The sequence below is a fragment of the Myotis daubentonii genome, chromosome 10 (genome assembly GCF_963259705.1).
Source record: "Myotis daubentonii chromosome 10, mMyoDau2.1, whole genome shotgun sequence".
Taxonomy (NCBI): Eukaryota; Metazoa; Chordata; class Mammalia; order Chiroptera; family Vespertilionidae; genus Myotis; species Myotis daubentonii.
The window spans coordinates 47,576,999-47,596,264 of NC_081849.1; the positions used below are offsets into that span (position 1 = coordinate 47,576,999).

Here is a 19,266-nt window from a genome sequence, read left to right on the forward strand (position 1 = left end):
TGAAATGAATGAAAAATTATTTAGCATTTTAAGAATAAGTTAGATTTCTATGAACTGACACAATATATTACAATAAAATAAAATGAATAAGGCACCGTACAGAAGAGAATGGTGTATAAGTCCATCTCTGTGAGGGAAATTTACACATGTGCACATGTGCATATGTAAACATGTACTTATAAAAACATATACCTTTGAATTTGCAATTAAGATGATCTGAAAGTATATCGGGGGGTGATCTTTGGGAAGTGGATTTTGGATGGGAGTAAAGACAATATTCACTTTTTATACTTCAGTACTATCTGACATTTTTGCAACCAAACCATTTTACTTTGTGGTAATTTTTAAAAAATAAAGCTAACTGGCATCTAGGTCTCCTAACTTGTTCCTTCCCTCAGGAATTCTTGTTTCTGAAAGTGGCATGTGGAGTGATGGATCACAGACACTGTGAGGCTCCCAGGTGCAAGCATTTTTTAAAGAGCACAGACTGGGGAAGATCTGCCAGTGCTGATGAACACACTCGAAGGTTGGCACTCAAGTGCCACTACTTCAGGGGACAAAGGCCGAGCAGCTGCCTCAACCTCAGCTCATTTGTTTTTACAGGCAAGGACCCTACCCGAACTAGAAAAGATGATAACATACGGGACAGAAGCTTGAGAAACCAATGAGCCTAGAGTAGAAGGGCAATGACTCGTTTTCTCTTCCTTTCCCGATAAATGCAAGTTGACTGTTTCTTCTTTAATGTATCCTTTTATTTGGATGGTGTAGACCTGTGCTGTCCAACACAGTACATGTGGCTACTGAGCACTTGAAATGTGGCTAGTTCGCATTTGTTCAAATTTTTGTACCTACTGCATGTTGAAATAAGAATATTTTAGACATATTATGTTAAATAAAATATACTATTAAAACTAATTTTACCTGTTTATTTTTGCCATTAAAAAATGTGGTTCCTTGCCCTAACCGATTTGGCTCAGTGGATAGAGCATCAGCCTGCGGACTGAAAGGTCCCAGGTTCGATTCTGGTCAAGGGCATGTACCTTGGTTGCGGGCACATCCCCAGCAGGAGGTGTGCAGGAGGCAGCTGATCGATGTTTCTCTCTCGTCGATGTTTCTAACTCTCTATCCCTCTCCCTTCCTCTCTGTAAAAAATCAATAAAATATACTTTAAAAAATGTGGCTCCTAGAACATTTAAAATTACATGGTAGCTCACATTATATTTTAAGGCACCAAATACAGTGCTTAGCTCATAGCAAGTGCCCAGTAAATATTATGCATTATTTGTACCAATGACTTGGATGATTTAAGCAATGAACAAGTGGTGAAGAAGTAGAAGCTGCATGTAGAGACACTATTCCTTTAAGAAGTTTGCCCATGAAGGAAGGAGGAAAAGACTGTGGGCACTGAAGGAGGAGTGAGGTCTCTTCCAGGATGGAGGGATGAGAGCTACTACTACGTGGGGAGATGCTGAAGAGGCAAATCAGAAGTAGATGATGGATGGGGGGAGGGTCTAGAAGCAGAATAGGATCAAGATCACAGGTTGAGGGATTTGCCTGGGGAGGAGCGAGAAGGCGTCCTTCTCAGAAACAGGACAGGATGAAGATGAATAGAGATTTTTGAGTTGATAGAAGGAACATTGAGGAACTCACTTGGGATAGCCTCACTCATCTCAATTAACTAGAGATGAGGCGAAATGCTGGCTTGGGAGTGTGGGAATAGATTGGGGCTTAAGGACTGTGGGGGATGGACAGGGAGGGAATTGTAGCACGGGACTGGGTCTGAGACTAAGGGGGGGGAGCCGGAGGAGAGGAGACGTGCCCACCAAAGGCCCAGATGGCAATGCTGAACCAACATGTGTGCTCCAGTTGCCCTTACTTCTGTCTGAAAGCAGAGCTTTCTTTTAAACGTGGAGCATTTGGATGATAATGACCTCTGAGATGCAGTGCCTCTGAGAAGGGAGCAATGGACATGAGTTCATCAGAAGGTTACTGAATGCTTAAGTACAAGCTGGGGGACCGGGAGCATTCAAGCTGAGTCACTCAGGGCCCTCAAACTGTGGTCTCCTCCTAGGTGCAAAGCACTTCCATCAGGAACACTGCTTCTAACCCTATGTGTAGTTCTACACTTTGAAAAAATCACAGGTTCTGAATGTGACAGGTGATGAAATTAAGACTGGGGAGAGGGAGTAGGAGAGGATGGCAAAAAGTTGAGAGGCTCTGGCAGTACAGTGCTCCCAAGCAGCAGATAGGTTGATAGATTAGGATATCCCAATTCCCTTCAGAGAGAAAACGCCTGGATTTAGTTACCTTGAAGAAGGCGACTGTGAGGAAAAGTTCAGGGAGGAGGGCAACCTGTGCCCCAGGACAGGGACTCCAAGAGGCAGAGTGGAAGGGATTCAAGTTGAGAGCCAGAGGAGGGAGAAGAGGCTGCTCAGAACAGAAATAAGACCTTGGGAAGTAGGCATGGACAGTAATTGTCAGTAAAAGGGAAGCAATGACTTGGGAAATTGGAGGGAAGGACATGATGGAGGAATGGCAGGAAGAGGACTACCAAGAGAAAATCTAGTTTAAGGAGAAGACCACAAAACAGGCAGACCCAGGGTGTCAGACTGGAGAGGCGTGAGGTTGGGGAGCTGAAGGGCAGCACACCTGCCCCCATAGGGAGATGCCAGGCCTAATGGTGGCTTCTCAGTGTAAGTCATGAGAACAAGTGTATTTTTCAAATCCATGTTAAAGTAAGATACACATTAAGAAGAAGAGAAATCAATGTTGATTACATTAAAAAGCACTAATTTATTCTTTCCCCTGCATGCATTATTCACTCAAGATCAGTTCTTTTCCTGGATTCTATCTTGGGCATATCCTTACTCAAGAAAATGCTTCTTTGGAGTTTTCCCCATTTGGTTGGAGGGAGGGAAGGTGGAGGGGGGAGGGGAGAGAGAGAGAGAGAGAGAGAGAGAGAGAGAGAGAGAGAGAGAGAGAGAAACAATGGTGCAGGAAATATCCAAGAAGACATAAGAAATCTCGAGGTCCAGCTGAGTGCCTTGGTTTCCACACACATGTGCTGACCCAACCTGAGGTGAGGAGTTTCCTCTCACAGATGACGGCTTGCTTTCTGGTGCCTTGGTGTTCAGGTCAGCCAGAAAGGTCCTCATTTAGTCTAGGCCTTTAAGGAGACCACTCAAATATGGGGAAACAGCAGCACCGTAACCAATGGGAAAATTGGCAAGCCGCTCAGTGACATTTTAAAGACATTTGCTCACAGACCACTCAGCCACAAAGGACAGTTTTACTGTTAGTTTCTCAACTACTGGGTGTTTAATTCATAGAACCCAATGACGGCAAGCCTAGACAGGCCACCATACATTGGGTAAATAACCATGAAGCCTTGTTTCTTTCTTTCTAACAGTGACTGTATTTAATATATTCTTCCTGGCGGCATTTGGCATTTCTTAGCTAGGGATCAGTAGTGTTGGCAACTCAGAACTTCTAAGAATTACTATCTGTTTACCACAATCTCCACATTCAGCGAATTAGTAGCATGTTTTATTTTTTAAATGTGTATTTTCTTTTTAAGACTTTGCTATAACCTGGAAAACCTCACAGCTTTCAAACCACAGACAACAGATCTGACCAGGATCACAAGGTAACCGATAGATATCTGTAGAGTTAACAACTGTGAAATTAACTTGCCATGAAGTTAAAAAAAAATCAATCAATCCCACCCATCCATCCATCTGTCCTATCCATCCAATCCCATCCTTCAAGCTGGCTAGTTGTCTACTGACCACAGTTGTAGCAATGTTTTTTTTTTTTTTTTTTTTAGCATTAAAACATAGCTCCATGTGGAGTAAAGTTGGATTATCCATGAATGAACAACTAAAGGAGGAAGATAAAAAAAATCCAGCTCTTCTCTATTTTGTAGAATGCTACTGTGGGTCAGTGTGGGCAATTATTAAACTCAGATAATAGTGACAGATGGTATTTAAACTCTCTGGCTCTTTGGCAACCATCTGTCCTAAGATTTCTTTTTTTTTTTTACTGAGTTCACTTCTCCTAGGTATTTCATTGTAGAATAGAAGGCACGCACCTCTTAATATCACAGAGAACTGGTCAACCTTTGCAATATAGAAGAGACTAGAAATCAAAGCTATTAAATGTGTGGTTTGCTTCTTGACCTCTCTAAAATATCATTGCTGCTACATTGTAATAACATACAGAACATTCCAGAAAAAAATATGGTGTAATAGGTAAAACAACAGCAAGGGCAGAAACATGGCAGAGTGGAAAAATCAAAGTTAGAGTCAGGCAGACCTGGGTTCAAACGTGGTTCAGCCACTTGAGAGCTGTGTGCCATGGGCACATTCTTTATCCTCCTGAGGGAAGGCTCTAGTTCGCCATCTGGAAACTGAGTAATAGTCCTCAGAATGAATGTGGGTTTAATGAGATAATGCAAGGGAAGGGCCCAGCCCAGGGTCTGCCACATGACAGATCCATGTTACGCCCTGAGCTTCTTTTTTCTCTCTCTGTTATGGAGGATGGTGAGCCTTGTATGACCTTGAAGGAAGGTTAATCATGACTTCTAGCCTTCCACTGAGACATGTCTTTCCTCCCTCTAGTCTTCTCATTATCCCCATTTCTAGAACCCTACACGTATTCAGAGCTTTTACCTCAGCTCTGGCCCCACTTCCCCACCAGGATTTAAGTTAATCCTCTAGAGAAGCGTCTTGCATATAATAACCACTCAATAAATTATTTGTAGACTAGATGAAAAACACCTGTTACAGGGTTTCCAACATGTGACATGTACCACTGATGGTATGAAATGATTTCAGGGGTTGGACCTGGACTAGATTTCTTAATAATATTAATGGTTATATTATATACATATATATTAGTGAATATTAGATAAATAACAGGCTCATCAGATCTGTGATTTTATGTACTTTTCCTTAGATGAGGCTAAATATGAAAGTAATGATTTAGGGTAAAAATTCAGTACGTATAGTTGTCATAAGAATATGGCAAAACCCACGAAGAGATGACAAAATTATGGAAGTCTGCTGTTAGAATCTATTATGGCTTATGACTTTTCAGCTGGACACTCCACATGTGGGTCAATACTAAATCAAAAGTCAGGTCAGAACCAGGTCAAGCTGAAAGATGGACTCCAGAACACATCTGGCATAAGTAAGAAGCATGCACATTCTGATATCTGAGTGTTATCACAGGAAATGCCAAACGTGAACTGAGCAGGAACAAGGGTCAGATCCCATGGCTGTATGCAAGGTCACAGCCAAACTGACAGGAACTATCTAGGAGACAAGGTGTCCTCCCCAGGAAGGGTGTGTGGCAGGCCCCACTTCATTCCCCCTCAGCTTTAAAGGCACACGGGCCTGGAATCTGATACTGTTTTCCCCTAGAGGCAATTATTTCTCAGTTTACTATTTCTGTGTAAGGCTTTCTTTTGTGCACATCTGAAGGGCCAATGGGTCTCTACCCAATATCTCAATTTCCTGGCAAACTGAAGAGACTGTTGCTGCTATTATCAAAGGAGCCTTTCTCTGAGTCCCTCTTCCCAGGCCCAATGTTAGGATGAGAACACAGTCCTGTCATTTTGGAGTGGAATATACAATGAATTTTCCCCTATGAAAAAATGTAATAAATAGAAAATAGATTTTGATGAAGTAGTACAAATAATGTTTCATGTATGTTGCAGGTTATATAAGGTTCTGCAAACTAGACTGGGAACCAGATTACCAATCTATACTACCAACTCACTGGGGAAATGTATTAACACTATGAAATAAAAATTTCCATAGGGGGTGACTACCCATACTTATAAATACAGCAAATTCCTTACTAGTGAATGTTTAACACTATATAGCTTAAATTTTATATTTATTTTCACATTTTTCAGAAGAAAATTGGTTTCGTCATCAATTATGAGTGGTGTTCATGTCTTGTACTATTGAAAAATAACTAATCACATTCCTGCCATAACAAAAGGACTCAATCTTTACATTTGAGGACAATTCTTGACAAATAAATGCAATTCCAATAAACATTTCTCTAATCAATTCCCAGCTACACCAAGTTATTCCTGGGATTAACTGGAATGACAGTCCTAACTCACACCCTGCAATATTGACAGAAATTGTTCTGACCATAAGCCTTTAACCCAATGTTTTCCACACGTGTCTGATGAAAAGAATTACATGAGGCGCTTTAAAAAACAAGAATGCCTGGCCTCAGCCCAGTAAAGAATCAGACTTTCAAGGGAGAACCTGAGAGCTGAACATTTAAAGCAGGGGTGGGGAACGTCTGGCCCACGGGCCGTATAAGGCCCTCAAAATCATTGGGTCTGGCCCTGCCACGGCATTAGGGGTGAGTCAATTAAATATTTGACCGAATACAGCAGGCTAATTTTTAAGTCGATAATTGTGTATGGCCTGTGAATGATGTTATAAATAGCCAAACGGCCCTTGGCAGAGAAAAGGTTCCTCACCCCGGATTTAAAGAATGCCCATCCCTGGTGATCCCGTCATCCAACACAGTGGTTCTTACCATGGAGGGTGAGTGAGGATCATCCGGAGGGCTTGTTAACACACAGGCTGCTGGACCCTAGCCCTAGAGCCTCTAATCCAGTCGTTCTGGGGTGGGGCCTCAGACCCTGTGTTTCCCACCAGGTCCCCAGTGATGCTGCTGCTGCTGGTCCAAGGACCACGCTTCCAAAACCACTTCAGACAAACCTCAGGGACATTGCGGTTCGGTTCCAGACCACTGCAATAACCTGAGTATTGCCAGTAAAGCGAGTCATAATCTTTTTGCTGGTGGGAAGGTCTCGCCTTCAATTTGTAAACAAAAAGAAACATCTGACTTGCATGCATGTATGCATAACCCATGGACACAGACAATAGAGTGATAGAGGCCTGGGGTAGGGGATGGGGGAGGGCTATAAGGGGTCAATGGGAGAAAAAAAAGGGGACATACGTAATACTTTCAACAATAAAGATGAAAAAACAACATCTGTGAGCTCAGTAAAAGGAGGTATGCCTGTATGCAGCCTGCCTGGCCAAACACTGCAATTCAATATTATGTTTTATCTTCCCTCTTTGGTAGAAAAACAACATTGGATTAGAGCTCACAGAGTTCCCTTGGAATCATACCCCTGCTACTTTTTTTTTTTTTTAAGCTGCTTGACATTAGACAAATAAATTTACCATAATACCTCACTTGTCTCTTATTGTGCGGAATCAAAAAATAACATAATGGAAGAGGTTTGGTCCTGAACTTGGCACAAAGTACATCTGTGTACTTTGATTTCCTTGCCATGATCCCCTCTTGTGAGCTACAGAAAAATCTGCTGAGTTCTAGAAATAGGTCTCAAAATGTAATATATGCACAAAACTTCATTTGGTTCAAACAAACAAACAAACAAACAACCAAGCAAACAAGCAATGGCTGACCACTCCTTCTTGTGAGCGATCATGTAGCTTCATTTTGAACATTACATGTCCAATGGGAATATATACTCAGCTTTTCAACTCACATTTTCCCATGGAAGTAAAAATAGAAAACAAGGAGAGATTAGATTACAATTAGGTTCTCTGCTTAATTTTGACCAGGCTGAATTTAGTACCTAGGTAAGAATTATTTTCCTGGCAGATCTTCATTATATTGTTTGGTTATTTCTTATATCCTGAAAATCAAACAAATCATAGACTCTTGGAGTCAGAGGAGCCCTGAGGTCATCCCACCCACCCACCCTGTGAATTCCACTGAAAACACCTCCGGGTGGTGGTCCAGCCTCTTCTTGGACACCTAATGAGAATGCACTATTTTCACGAACCCCAACCTCTTCTTCATTAGATCCCCCCCCCCCCTTTCTGAGCAAAAATCTTTATTTCTGTAATTTTAATATCTTTGGTCCTCGTCCTGCTCACTCTCCTGCCCGAATATGCCTAATCTCTCCTCCACATGACAGCATTTAAAGCAGCGGTTCTCAACCTGTGGGTCGCGACCCCTTTGGCGGTCGAACGACCCTTTCACAGGGGTCGCCTAAGACCATCCTGCATATCAGATATTTACATTATGATTCATAACAGCAGCATTACAGTTATGAAGTAGCAACGAAAATAATTTTATGGTTGGGTCACAACATGAGGAACTGTATTTAAAGGGCCAGAAGGTTGAGAACCACGGATTAAAGCATTCTCAAATAGTGTTGACATCTTCCTTGCCTGTTCCTCTTCAGCATAAACACTGTGTGTTTTTTTCTCACCATCAAAATTTCCACATACTTAGCCCAGGTCCTCTTCCTGTGGACACAGTCCACCTTGAAGCTATTTCCTCACTGAAAAATACCATCAACATGCTTTATGTTCACTATGTCCTATTATCACCAACAAAACAAAACAAATTGTAGTGTAGCGTGTTTTTCTAGAGTTCCTAGAGCTGGAAGGCACAGTCAGACAACAGGATGCCATAAAGACTAGAAGGGGTTTTAGGGCTGGCCTGGTCACGGCAGCCTGAAGCAGGTGGATCTGGGAACTGTGACCCTACATGAAACAGAAAGGCTGTGCTGCTTCTTAAATGATCCAAGACCCAGCCAGTTTCTTTCCAAGGAAGAGAGAGGGAAAGAAAGGCATTTCTTACTTTCTACGAAACATTTCTGCGAATATGCAGCCGACACTCCAGAGGTCCACGGGGGTGGCGTAGCTGGACTGCAGCAGGACTTCGGGGGCCCGGTACCACAGCGTGACGACCTGCAACGGCAAATGGGCCGAGCGTTACTGAGGGAGACGGCTGTTTGCTTTGATTCCTCATCCCGGGTGGCTTAATGCCAAGATTCGATTCCGAAAGATCAGATGAGGACACTGCGATAGAAGCTACAGGTAATGAGGACTCATCGCTGACAGGCCAGGAAATGACATCACCACCACAACCTGGGTTCCTACCTCAGACTCTGCATGTCTTACTACGAGGGTACAATATGTGCATTTCAGAAAGCAAAGCAAAGACTTTTAAAAAAAACACCTGCCTTAAAGGGATTATTACCTTTTTCTTAAGGGGCTTACAAAAACAATACACGGGAAACATGTATTGGCGATGTCTGCAGCTCAATTCCCAGGTCAGCATTACTGGGAAGTTAGAAGATGATTCCAGTGGCTGCTGGATGTGACTCTGCAGTCTAGAGAGCACCCTGGATAAGTCAAAACTTCTCTGATCACGAGACTTTGGGGAATTAAAATAAAGCCTCCTTCAATGCTGATCTTTTCAGAAAACAAATTTAAAAAAGTAAGAACTTAAGAGACATGTGTAACCCAGTTGTTTATACCAGGTGCAAAAAATTCATCCAGGGGAAGGGATTCCCAAATGGGAAGAACCCCACTTGATACAGAGCCCTCTATAATAATAGATGAAACACAACTGTAATTATTTCTACTAGGTTGAGAGATGAGGAAAGCATATCATTAAGGCTTCAGATTTATAAGAGCACGTAAGGGTTCAAGGCTTCTTTCTGGGGGGAGCAGACATTTTATGGATGCCTGGAATGAAGGTGTGTTCTTTACTCTCAGATAAGAAATGCAACACACATATCTATCACATAAGCCTTTTATATTATCCACATTCCTTTTATCCTTACTTATTGTTTTGTCTAATTGTATTTTTGCTGATGTCTCAATTTCCTGATATTCTGCTTTATGTATTTTGATGGTAGAGGACTTGGCACAGTAAGATTACAGTAATAAGTCTCCAAAACTGGCTGCCATCAACTTCCTTCTCTCCGTGTGTGCACACATTGCTTCTTTCATCAGAGGATGGAGCCTAATCCACTTTCCACTGAATCTGAGATGGCCTTGGGTGGTGGAAATGACATCTGAGACTACCACAACTAGGTAGGTCACAGGAATTCTGGCAGCCTGAACCTGGCTGAATGCTTGTTCTTGAGATGCTTCCTCTGAGAACCCAGCTGCCTTGCAGTGAGAAGCCCACAAGATGTTCCGGTCGACAGCTTCAACTGAGATCTCAACCAACAGCCATAGGAGTGGACCATCTTGATGTTCACGCCCACTTGATCCTCTAGAAGCTAGGGTCTAGATGACTGTGTCCCCTGCCATATCACTTGGAGGAGGAGAACTACCCAGCTGAGTCCAGTCAACCCACAGAATTGTGAGTGATAATAAAATGGTGGTTGTTTTAAGTTTTGGGGTAATAATATAGCAATATCTAATGAGATTCTTGACTGGTTCCTCTTCTTCATCTCATTTAGCATGTTTTGCTTTGAATTCATGCAAGGAGTCAAGTTTTATTTAAGGCAGGGGTGGGGAATGTCCGGCCCCGGGGCTGTATAAGGCCCAAGAAATCATTTGGTCGGGCCCTGCCAAGGCTTTAGGGACGAGTTAATGAAACGTTTGACTAAATATAGCAGACTCATTTTTAAGCTGATAATTCTATATGGCCTGCAAATGATGTTATAAATAACCAAATGGCCCTTGGGCAGAAAAACAGTTCGCCACCATGGCTTAAGGAATAGCTGGTTGATATCTAAGGGAGAGATGGCGGTGATGTAATAGAAATTAAAAAAGAAAACAGCCGCAACCGGTTTGGCTCAGTGGATAGAGCGTCGGCCTGAGGACTGAAAGGTCCCAGGTTCGATTCCGGTCAAGGGCATGTACCTGGGTTGCGGGCACATCCCCAGTGGGAAATGTGCAGGAGGCAGCTGATCGATGTCTCTCTCTCATCGATGTTTCTGACTCTCTATCTCTCTCCTTTCCTCTCTGTAAAAAACCAATAAAATATATTTAAAAAAAAGAAAGAAAACAAATGGATCCATAATACCTAAACAATGTGACTCAGTTATCATTTGGCTCCAACATCTTTCCAGCATCATCTCCCACAGTATGTCCATATTCCCTACAGTTGTGTCACATATGAGACCACACTACAGGCTCTCAACCCTAACTGCACACCAGAGTCATTCATGGGGCTTTTAGGAAAACATAGGTGTCTGGGCCTTTTCTCACCTTCACTGAGTTAAGGTCTCCATGGGTGGGGCCCTGGAGTTTTTCTTTTAAATAAAAAATTCTTCAGGAAACCCTAACCCTTGACTAGGTTTGAGCACCTTTCAATGACACACACACATCCTCCAGCTTATGCCTCCATCCTTTTATTGACACTCTTCTCCTAGGCTGGAAAGCTCTTCTTTCTCCTCTTCACACGTGGACATTCTACTTAGTCCAGAAAGCCCAGCTTTGATGCCATTACCTCCCTGAAACCACTGCCACCTGAAAATCATACCTCGAAACATAGTTCATAAAAACTATGGTTCATTCTAGAGGGTGTGGACCCAATATTATCCATTGTTATGTCTACCACAATACTGTGCACGTTGTAATTGGAGTTTAACAAATATAAAATTAACGACTTCAAGGCAATCATTCCTAGAAGATAACTGGGCAAAATTCAATTACCAGTCATTCCCAAAAAAGAAGGTATTTACTACTTTTGGTGAGTAGAATGTCCAATTCTGAGCGCTAGTTTTTAGTTATAATTAATTTCTGCTTTACTAATATTTTTAGCTGGAGGAACACTTCCTTCCCTACTTCTCTGATGCACTGTCAACAGAAATGCAGGTGCAAACTGTCCATAAAGTTCCACTTGAGTGGTTTTGAGACATACACAGACACTGTGAGGTCACACACTTATCTTCTCACCTCAATATGAAATAAAGTCTAGCATCATATAAGATGAAAAGTTCAATCTGAATATAGCATTGTTTTAGGCTGTTCTAAAGAGGCTGTGATTTCTGATTGATTATGCATCCCAAATCATTTTAGTGATACTAATTACAATTCTCAAATAAATGTGTAAACAACTTAAAATAAGAACAATATTGATATGTTTAAGAAGTTCCCTTCCATTCCTTTTTATTTTTTCTGAAAGAGAGGAGGGGGGAGAGAAACATCAATCAGCTGTCTCTTATGTGCCCCCACCATGGATCAAATCCACACAACCTGGGTATGTGACCTGACTGGGAATCGAACCAACGACCCTTTGGTGCATGGGATGATGCTCCAACCAACTGAGCCACAGGGTGTTTCCATGCCTGTTAAAATTTAGGTACTATTCAAAATGGATAATGAATCCAATGTCTTAAAAATGTTTATTAATAATGAACATTCTGTTTTATTCTATTATAATATATTGATTACATTAATAAATTTCTTAATATGTATCATCCTTGCTTTCTTAGAATAAATCATTCCTAATATTATCCTTTTAATAGTCTCTTGAATTCTATTTCCTACTATTTATTTAACATATTAACATATATATATATAAATGAGACTGATTCATAGTTTTGTTTTTTGTGTTAAGTTTTCATGTTTTAATATTAGGGACATGCACGCTTTCCATCTTTTTCTATATTCTGAAATGTTACAAACAATGTAATAATCAGTCCCGTCAAGGGACTTACTTGTAAAACCACCTGGGTCTGGATCTTTCTTAGTAGCGTGTCTAACAACCTTGTAAATGTCTTCTTGGTAATTAGTTTCAACCTCTTTTGAATCAATTTTGCTAATGATAACAAATTTCCCTATGAAAATATTTAATTTAGATTTTAAAATGTATTGGCTTAAATTTTGTACATGGTATTTCCTAATATCATCCGTTTTCTTGGTTTTCTGAAAAAAATATGACTTTTCTCTTAATGTTGTATATTTTTGTTTTTGCTTTATATCAGTCCGTTTGTCAATTTAGCCATATAATTTATTAAAAAAAACTGACATGGAGTTTTATTTCTATTTTGGGAGGATTACTGTTTTATTTTATAATTAGTTGACTTCTTTTTTTTTCTTTTTTTTAATCTTTAAATAAAACCTCATTTTGTTAATCTTTGAATAATATGTAATTTAAAGACTTAAAATCTTTAAATAATCTATAATTATTTTCTTAAAAAAGTAAATTAATTTGAAGAACAAATTATTTAGAAAAATGTCTTAAAATTTCCATATGGTCATAAAATTTCCATAAAATTAATCATTATTTATGGTTATCCTTTAATTGCTGGATTTCTAATTTTATTGCATCATAGTCAAAGAATGTAACCTTTTCAATTTCCACTTGGTAGAATTTATTATTGTTTTCTTAATACTACCCAAATACTTGGTTTTTGTTCCATAAGGTATAAGGGGAACTTTTAAGTATAAAGTTCTTTATTAACAAGATCTTTATATTTTTCTATATTTTATTTGTCAAACTCTAGAAGAGAATTTGTGTTTTTGTTTTCCTTCCCCCAGAATCTCCTGGTGTTTCTGAGTTTCTGCCTTATACACATTGGACTATGTTTTTGGTAAATAAAATTTATGACAAGAAAAATACTATGATGATAAGAAGAATTTAGATGATGGTAGACATAAAATATAAAATAAATACACAAATCCTAATAAGTCAGTTACAAAATATAATGACAAAAAAGACCCTATCTATAATAGTAACAAAAATGTAAAACACCGAGGAATTAAGAAAAGTGCTATTTATATAAGTAATATGATATATTATTGTTAAAGAACATAAAAAAAACAAAATGGGAAGACAGACCACGACTAAGATGGGGAAAAGTCATATTATAAAGATAATAGTCACTCATATATTAACACATAAAAAATATATAAGACAAACCAATGATTTTGTTTAAGGTACCACAAATAAAATGGTGGTCCTAACAGATTAAAAAAAGAGTAAATTCCAGAAAGAGACTGATATGTTAATGGGGTTTAAAGTTCTTATAGCTGCTTATTTCCTCTGAGTGAGAGAGAACATATACTTCAATAGGGAAAAGTAAGACCACTGGTCATCCATTTGGAATAAAGTAAGTTTGATCCCTATGTTACACCATCTACAAGAATCTATTAAGAAGAAAGTGGATACAGAGTGAAAGAACTAAGAAGTAGAGCTAGAAAAATGTATTGGGAGAGAACAGACTCGGACCTTGGGGTGTGGAAGTCTATGTTAGCATGATGGGAAATCGACAAGCCTGAGGTGAAAAGACTTGTAGAACCAGCTCTTTAAACTGAGAGCCTCCTCAGCAAACACTATAAAGAAAGGCAAACGACAAATGACAAACTGGGACCAAACACCTAAAACTAGTTACGTCAATAAAATAATACAACAGAAAAATAGATGACAAATATGAAAGATAATTTTCAAGAAGAAAAAACTATCAAAGCGACCCAATCTCATTAAAAGGAAGGAAGGAAGGAAGGAAGGAAGGAAGGAAGGAAGGAAGGAAGGACTGAAGGAAGGAAGGAATCACAATAAAAGGCCTGGTTGGCAGAAATGGAGAGAATGACACCACTCAGCATTGGCCATGGTATGGGAACACTTTCCAATCGTGAATTGGCACCATCTTTTTAGAGGACAATCTGACATTATGCATAAACGTAACAGTGTCCATGTCCCTGACCCAGAGTTCCACTTGTGGAAACTTATCCTACAGAAACAGTCATGCTAGTCTACAAAGAGGTTACTCACAAGGTTGCTTACTCCACAATAATTTCCAACAGAGGAATATTATTCAGCTATAAAAAAAATGAGCTAGTTTTTCACCCTGCTCATTCCTGCTCACATACAAAAATGTTATGTGATATACTGTTATGCAAATAAATAACTTTGTGAAATACATTCTAACTTTTATGAACAGCTCATGTGGGTGTAAATGTAGTAATCGTATAGGCAAACAGAAGTGTCTGCCAGGACACACAGGCATCATGCTTTAAAAGCACAGCAGACACAAAAACATGGTGGTAGAAAGCTGGAAGGAAAAGAGGGGCTGCATGACAACTGCGGAGGTGCAAGACCAGTCAGGTGCTGTCGTCAGCAGGCACATTTTTTAGCTGAGAAAACAGAATGCCAGAGAGGTTGAGCAATATGACTGGAGCCACGGAGCCGAGATAGGAAAGGGCTGATTCTCATCGGGACTGTCTGACTTCAGCCTGGTGCTCCTCCCTCAACATCCCGCACAGCACCTTGAATTCAGCATGCCAAACACCCACAAATCAATAGGCCAATATACAGGTTAGGTTGCAATCACATAACTAACAGGAAAATATTTTAAATTTACCTTGAAATATTAAATGTGAACTTTAAAAAGAGTTTGCAAATTTCAAAAATTTCAAAAACCTCAAATACTTTGAGGTTAACAAGATTTGCTTTTTTAAAAAAAGGTTTTAAGCCCTAACTGGTTTGGCTCAGTGGATAGAGCGTCAGCCTGCGGACTGAAAGGTCCCAGGTTCGATTCCGGTCAAGGGCATGTACCTGGGTTGTGGGCACATCCCCAGTAGGAGGTGTGCAGGAGGCAGCTGATCGATGTTTCTCTCTCATCGATGTTTCTAACTCTCTATCCCTCTCCCTTCCTCTCTGTAAAAAATCAATAAAATATATTTTAAAAAAAGGGTTTAAGAAAAAGGTGACTATTATCCAGTTCTGATTCATAACAGTGCTCTGTATGGCATGACATTTATTCATCAAATTCCCATTTAATAATTGTAATGAAACCTAAGATTGAAAAATCTCTTGGGCATTCCCAAGATTTTTGCTTGGTCTCTGTGTATGTAAATCATTGTAACAAAATGAGAGAAATTAGATTCATTAATTAGGTTTATATTTATGGTCTATTTGAACTATCAGTATTTGTCTAATGAGACATCATTTTGGTTTAATCTTTGTGGAATTTGACATGCTTAAATTCCAAAACAAAGTATGACCCGTACAAGACTTACATGTCTGGTTAATTCGCTAAGAAGATAATTTCAACAACACTGAAGGCCTACATTTAAAAATAAGAAATTACTACCTTTTGTAATAGATATAAATCTATTAGTTGTTCCCTAGTTTATGTAATATTATCTCATAAATCAAGAGAGCTTTCCCAGTTTTAATTTCCTAATTTATGTGTCTGCTCTACATTCTCTAACCCTGTGTCCTTTAAATCCTCACTTTAAGCCACTGTAATTTAAAATATCTCAAATGATGACAGTTTTTGTAATTTCTTGGAATTTAAAATGCATAAATTCCAAATTTTTGAGGACAAATTGTAACGATTTTCTCTGACAGTACAAAATAAATTCTGTTTGCTTAAGAATCATTATACTTCTGTGCCTCTAAAATGCAAGACTGCGTAACATCAAACTAGTTTAAGTCACACATATGCAAACGTATTCATTTTTGTCATTAAGCTTTATAAAGAACGGACAAAACCGAAAGAAATACTTCGAGATTTTAGTGCATGAAATAAGTTCTCGACAATGTAATTAACTTCCACCTAAAAGTTCTCTATGTTTTATAATTCTACACATCCTTAAAAACAAAATATAAGGGTAGATTTAAAAACATGTTGAGGGAAACAATGATTGCAATGTATAAAGATCAACATTTAGAAATCTATGACAAAGGTGGCTTCTACCGATAACAATGCAGTTATCTAATAAGCAAAGATAACAATAGGAACTATGGACAGAGTTTGGGGGTTGGAGCCAGCTGGAACCAAAGCAAATTCAAAGTTTACTACAACCATTACATGTATTAACAGCCTCCAGAGGCGGTGAATGGATTTGGCAACCCCAGGGGGAGCGGAAGCTGGGCGGGGGGGTATTCAAGGATATTTACACAAGTGGATGTATCTGTTTAAAGTGCTTTGATCTCTATTCACAATTTTTTGAACCAAATCAGTAACAGTATAAGATAAAGTAGAGCCAAGGCCAACTCTGACTCAAAATACATGTCAGAGGAAACCACTCCTACTTAATATTCAATTTAATAGTTGTTTTTTTAAAATTCATGTCCCCTTTCAACCAAGAACCTGAACAAACTTTGTAGATATTATCTGAATCATCCTTATTTTATGGCTACATCCTTTTGCCTCTCCGAATGGTCTCTACCCTGGGAGGTGGGCCTGTATCTATCTTGTTGGGTATGGCCAATGGGAAGACGAGGCAGGAGTTCAGAGAGAGGGAGAGGGAGAAGGGTGAGGCAGCGTCTTTAACTCCTTGATTTCCTCTCAGCAAGGCAGTCTGGCGTTGGCTGTGCTGCCATCGCAAAGTCACTGTCCATTCTGGGCAGCCCATTCTGATTCCCTTCAAGTCTGGGAATGGTAATAGCCCGGCTACAACTAGGACTAACTTGACAGCATCATTCCCTGCACTTCCCCTAACCTAAACCCACTTCTCTGTAAACCTTCTCTGGAAACAAGCCTTCCCTGAGTTATCTTATTTTGAGCGTGCCATCGATTTGCTGTTGGGACTCCAACTAATACATTCAGTCCATAGATGGAAGTAGCATGGGTGGCAAGTTCTCTAAGCCTCGGTCTTTTCATCTGTCCAAGAGGATGTTTAGACTGGATGGTCTGTAAGGTGACCTCTGCTGGCATTCTGAGAGTCCTTAAATGATTGAGCAATGGAAACAAAGATTTAAAAAAATGCATATACTGTACAGACCTAGACCCAAGAACTCTATCTTTGGACATCCTTGCCTTATACCTTTGGGTTAGTACTTATTCATCGAGTGTACCAGTGTGGGGATATTCTTCTGGGGGTGGGTGGTGGGGTGGGGAGGCCCTTCAACAAGTCTCATATGAAAACTTAGATAATGATTTCTGAGGAATATGGATGCAATCCTTGGAATAACTCAAAATCTTTATATTGCCCAAGTGAAGACTTTCCAAGGTGTCCTGGAACCGACCCTCTGTGGATACCAAGGGATGACTATAATTATGTACAGTATCTTTAAAAAAGGAACTGGACCTGTGGAGGGAGGTGGGGCTGAACCAATTTGATTCAGAGGCTGTGTAAGAAGACTCAAAGGGCAATGACACAGGAAAAATGAGCTGAAATGGGTGTTCCCTCCAAATGCAGGTGAAGGGACCGTTTGGGCAAGAGTCACTCAGGAGACAGGGCCTGTGTATGTGTCTGTGGGGAGTGGGCGGGGAATGATAATGACCTGCTGAAGGATGAATGGAAGTGGAGTTCAGGGCCAGTGGCACTAACCATCTCTTTCTGAGCCTTATACCTCGGTCATTTGGTTAGTAGCTAAGTAGATCTACCTAAAAAAGGTTTTAACCCAGACATCAATCAAGCCTTAAATGGGCTTCAGTTCATTCATCAAGTGAGTGCCAATACGATGAGTGGTACCGTTAGTCGTGGGAAGGAAAGCAGCAAGTCAAAGGAGTTGGCGGAAGGACTACCGGGAGCAGGGCAGGATCAGGGGGAAGGTGTGTGTGTGACTTAAGTGCAGAACGCTAGGGTCCTGTCTGTGCTTGTGTTCCTGCTACTTTTCCAGTAACTCCCTGGAGGTCTCTTTGTCCACCAGTCCCTTAAATAATTGTTTTCTCTAAGGCTGGATCCTCAGGCAGTTACTTTCCTTATGTGATGAACAATCCCTGGGGAGCATTCTAGGTGGGTGCCCCCAAATCCATACTCTGCAGAGTGTCTGACCCACATTTCTAACTGCCTCCTCACATCAGCACTTACTACTCCCTTAGGTACTTGAATTTCAAAATGGGAAACTGTCTTTCCTCTGACACTTGCTTTTCTTAGATTCTCTCTCTGCAAGCAAAATCACCACCTACCCAGGCTCCCCACTCATTCCCACTATCAAAGCGGTCTCCAGCTCCTGCTAACCTCTTCCTCCCTGACCGGCACAACAGCTTCCTCTGGGGTGTGTTTCTACAGTCTGTCTCCTTCCTCTCTGTCCTCTCTACTGAATCAAGCTGGGCTCACCACACTCCTGCTTAAAATCCTTCACCCACTCTCCAAAGCTTTTAAGGTCAAGTTCAAGTCCAATTTATTCACAATGCCCCCATATCTAGCTCCCATCTCTCTCTCTGGTTTTATCACCTGCTCCTCCTTCCCAGGAAAGCGCTCAGAGGCTTTATGGTTGTTCAAATATGCGTGCTGTGTCATGTCTCACGGCCTTCCCACATGCTGAGATCTTTCTCTGGAATGTTCTCTCGCAACACCATTCTTAATTCTTGTGAACCCTGCCCTGCCTAGTCCTCTCCAATTACATGTATCCAGCACTTTACCACACGGCATCCCATTCATCGTGTACTTACTGCCTACTAAACCCAAAGCCAGACCTTTGAGGATGGAGACCATTCCTAAATGAACTTTCCATCCCCAGCACCTCACAGAGCAGGTGTATAGCAGGCATAAAATAAATGTACATTTTAGTATATGTATGGGTACCCAGAAGACAGCAGAA

The 19,266-nt window shown here is 40.4% G+C and overlaps 1 protein-coding gene across 4 annotated transcripts in view; it reads right to left on the reverse strand.

Moving 5' to 3' along the window:
• The window catches only part of CDK6 (cyclin dependent kinase 6), a 205,703-nt gene that overhangs the window by 46,599 nt on the left and 139,838 nt on the right, over positions 1 to 19,266 (reverse strand). For all 4 annotated transcript variants that reach the window (XM_059712312.1, XM_059712314.1, XM_059712313.1 and 1 more), the window contains exon 5: positions 8,659 to 8,768. In XM_059712312.1, the coding sequence (XP_059568295.1) occupies positions 8,659 to 8,768 (110 nt within the window). The remainder of the gene's footprint in view (positions 1 to 8,658; positions 8,769 to 19,266) is intronic.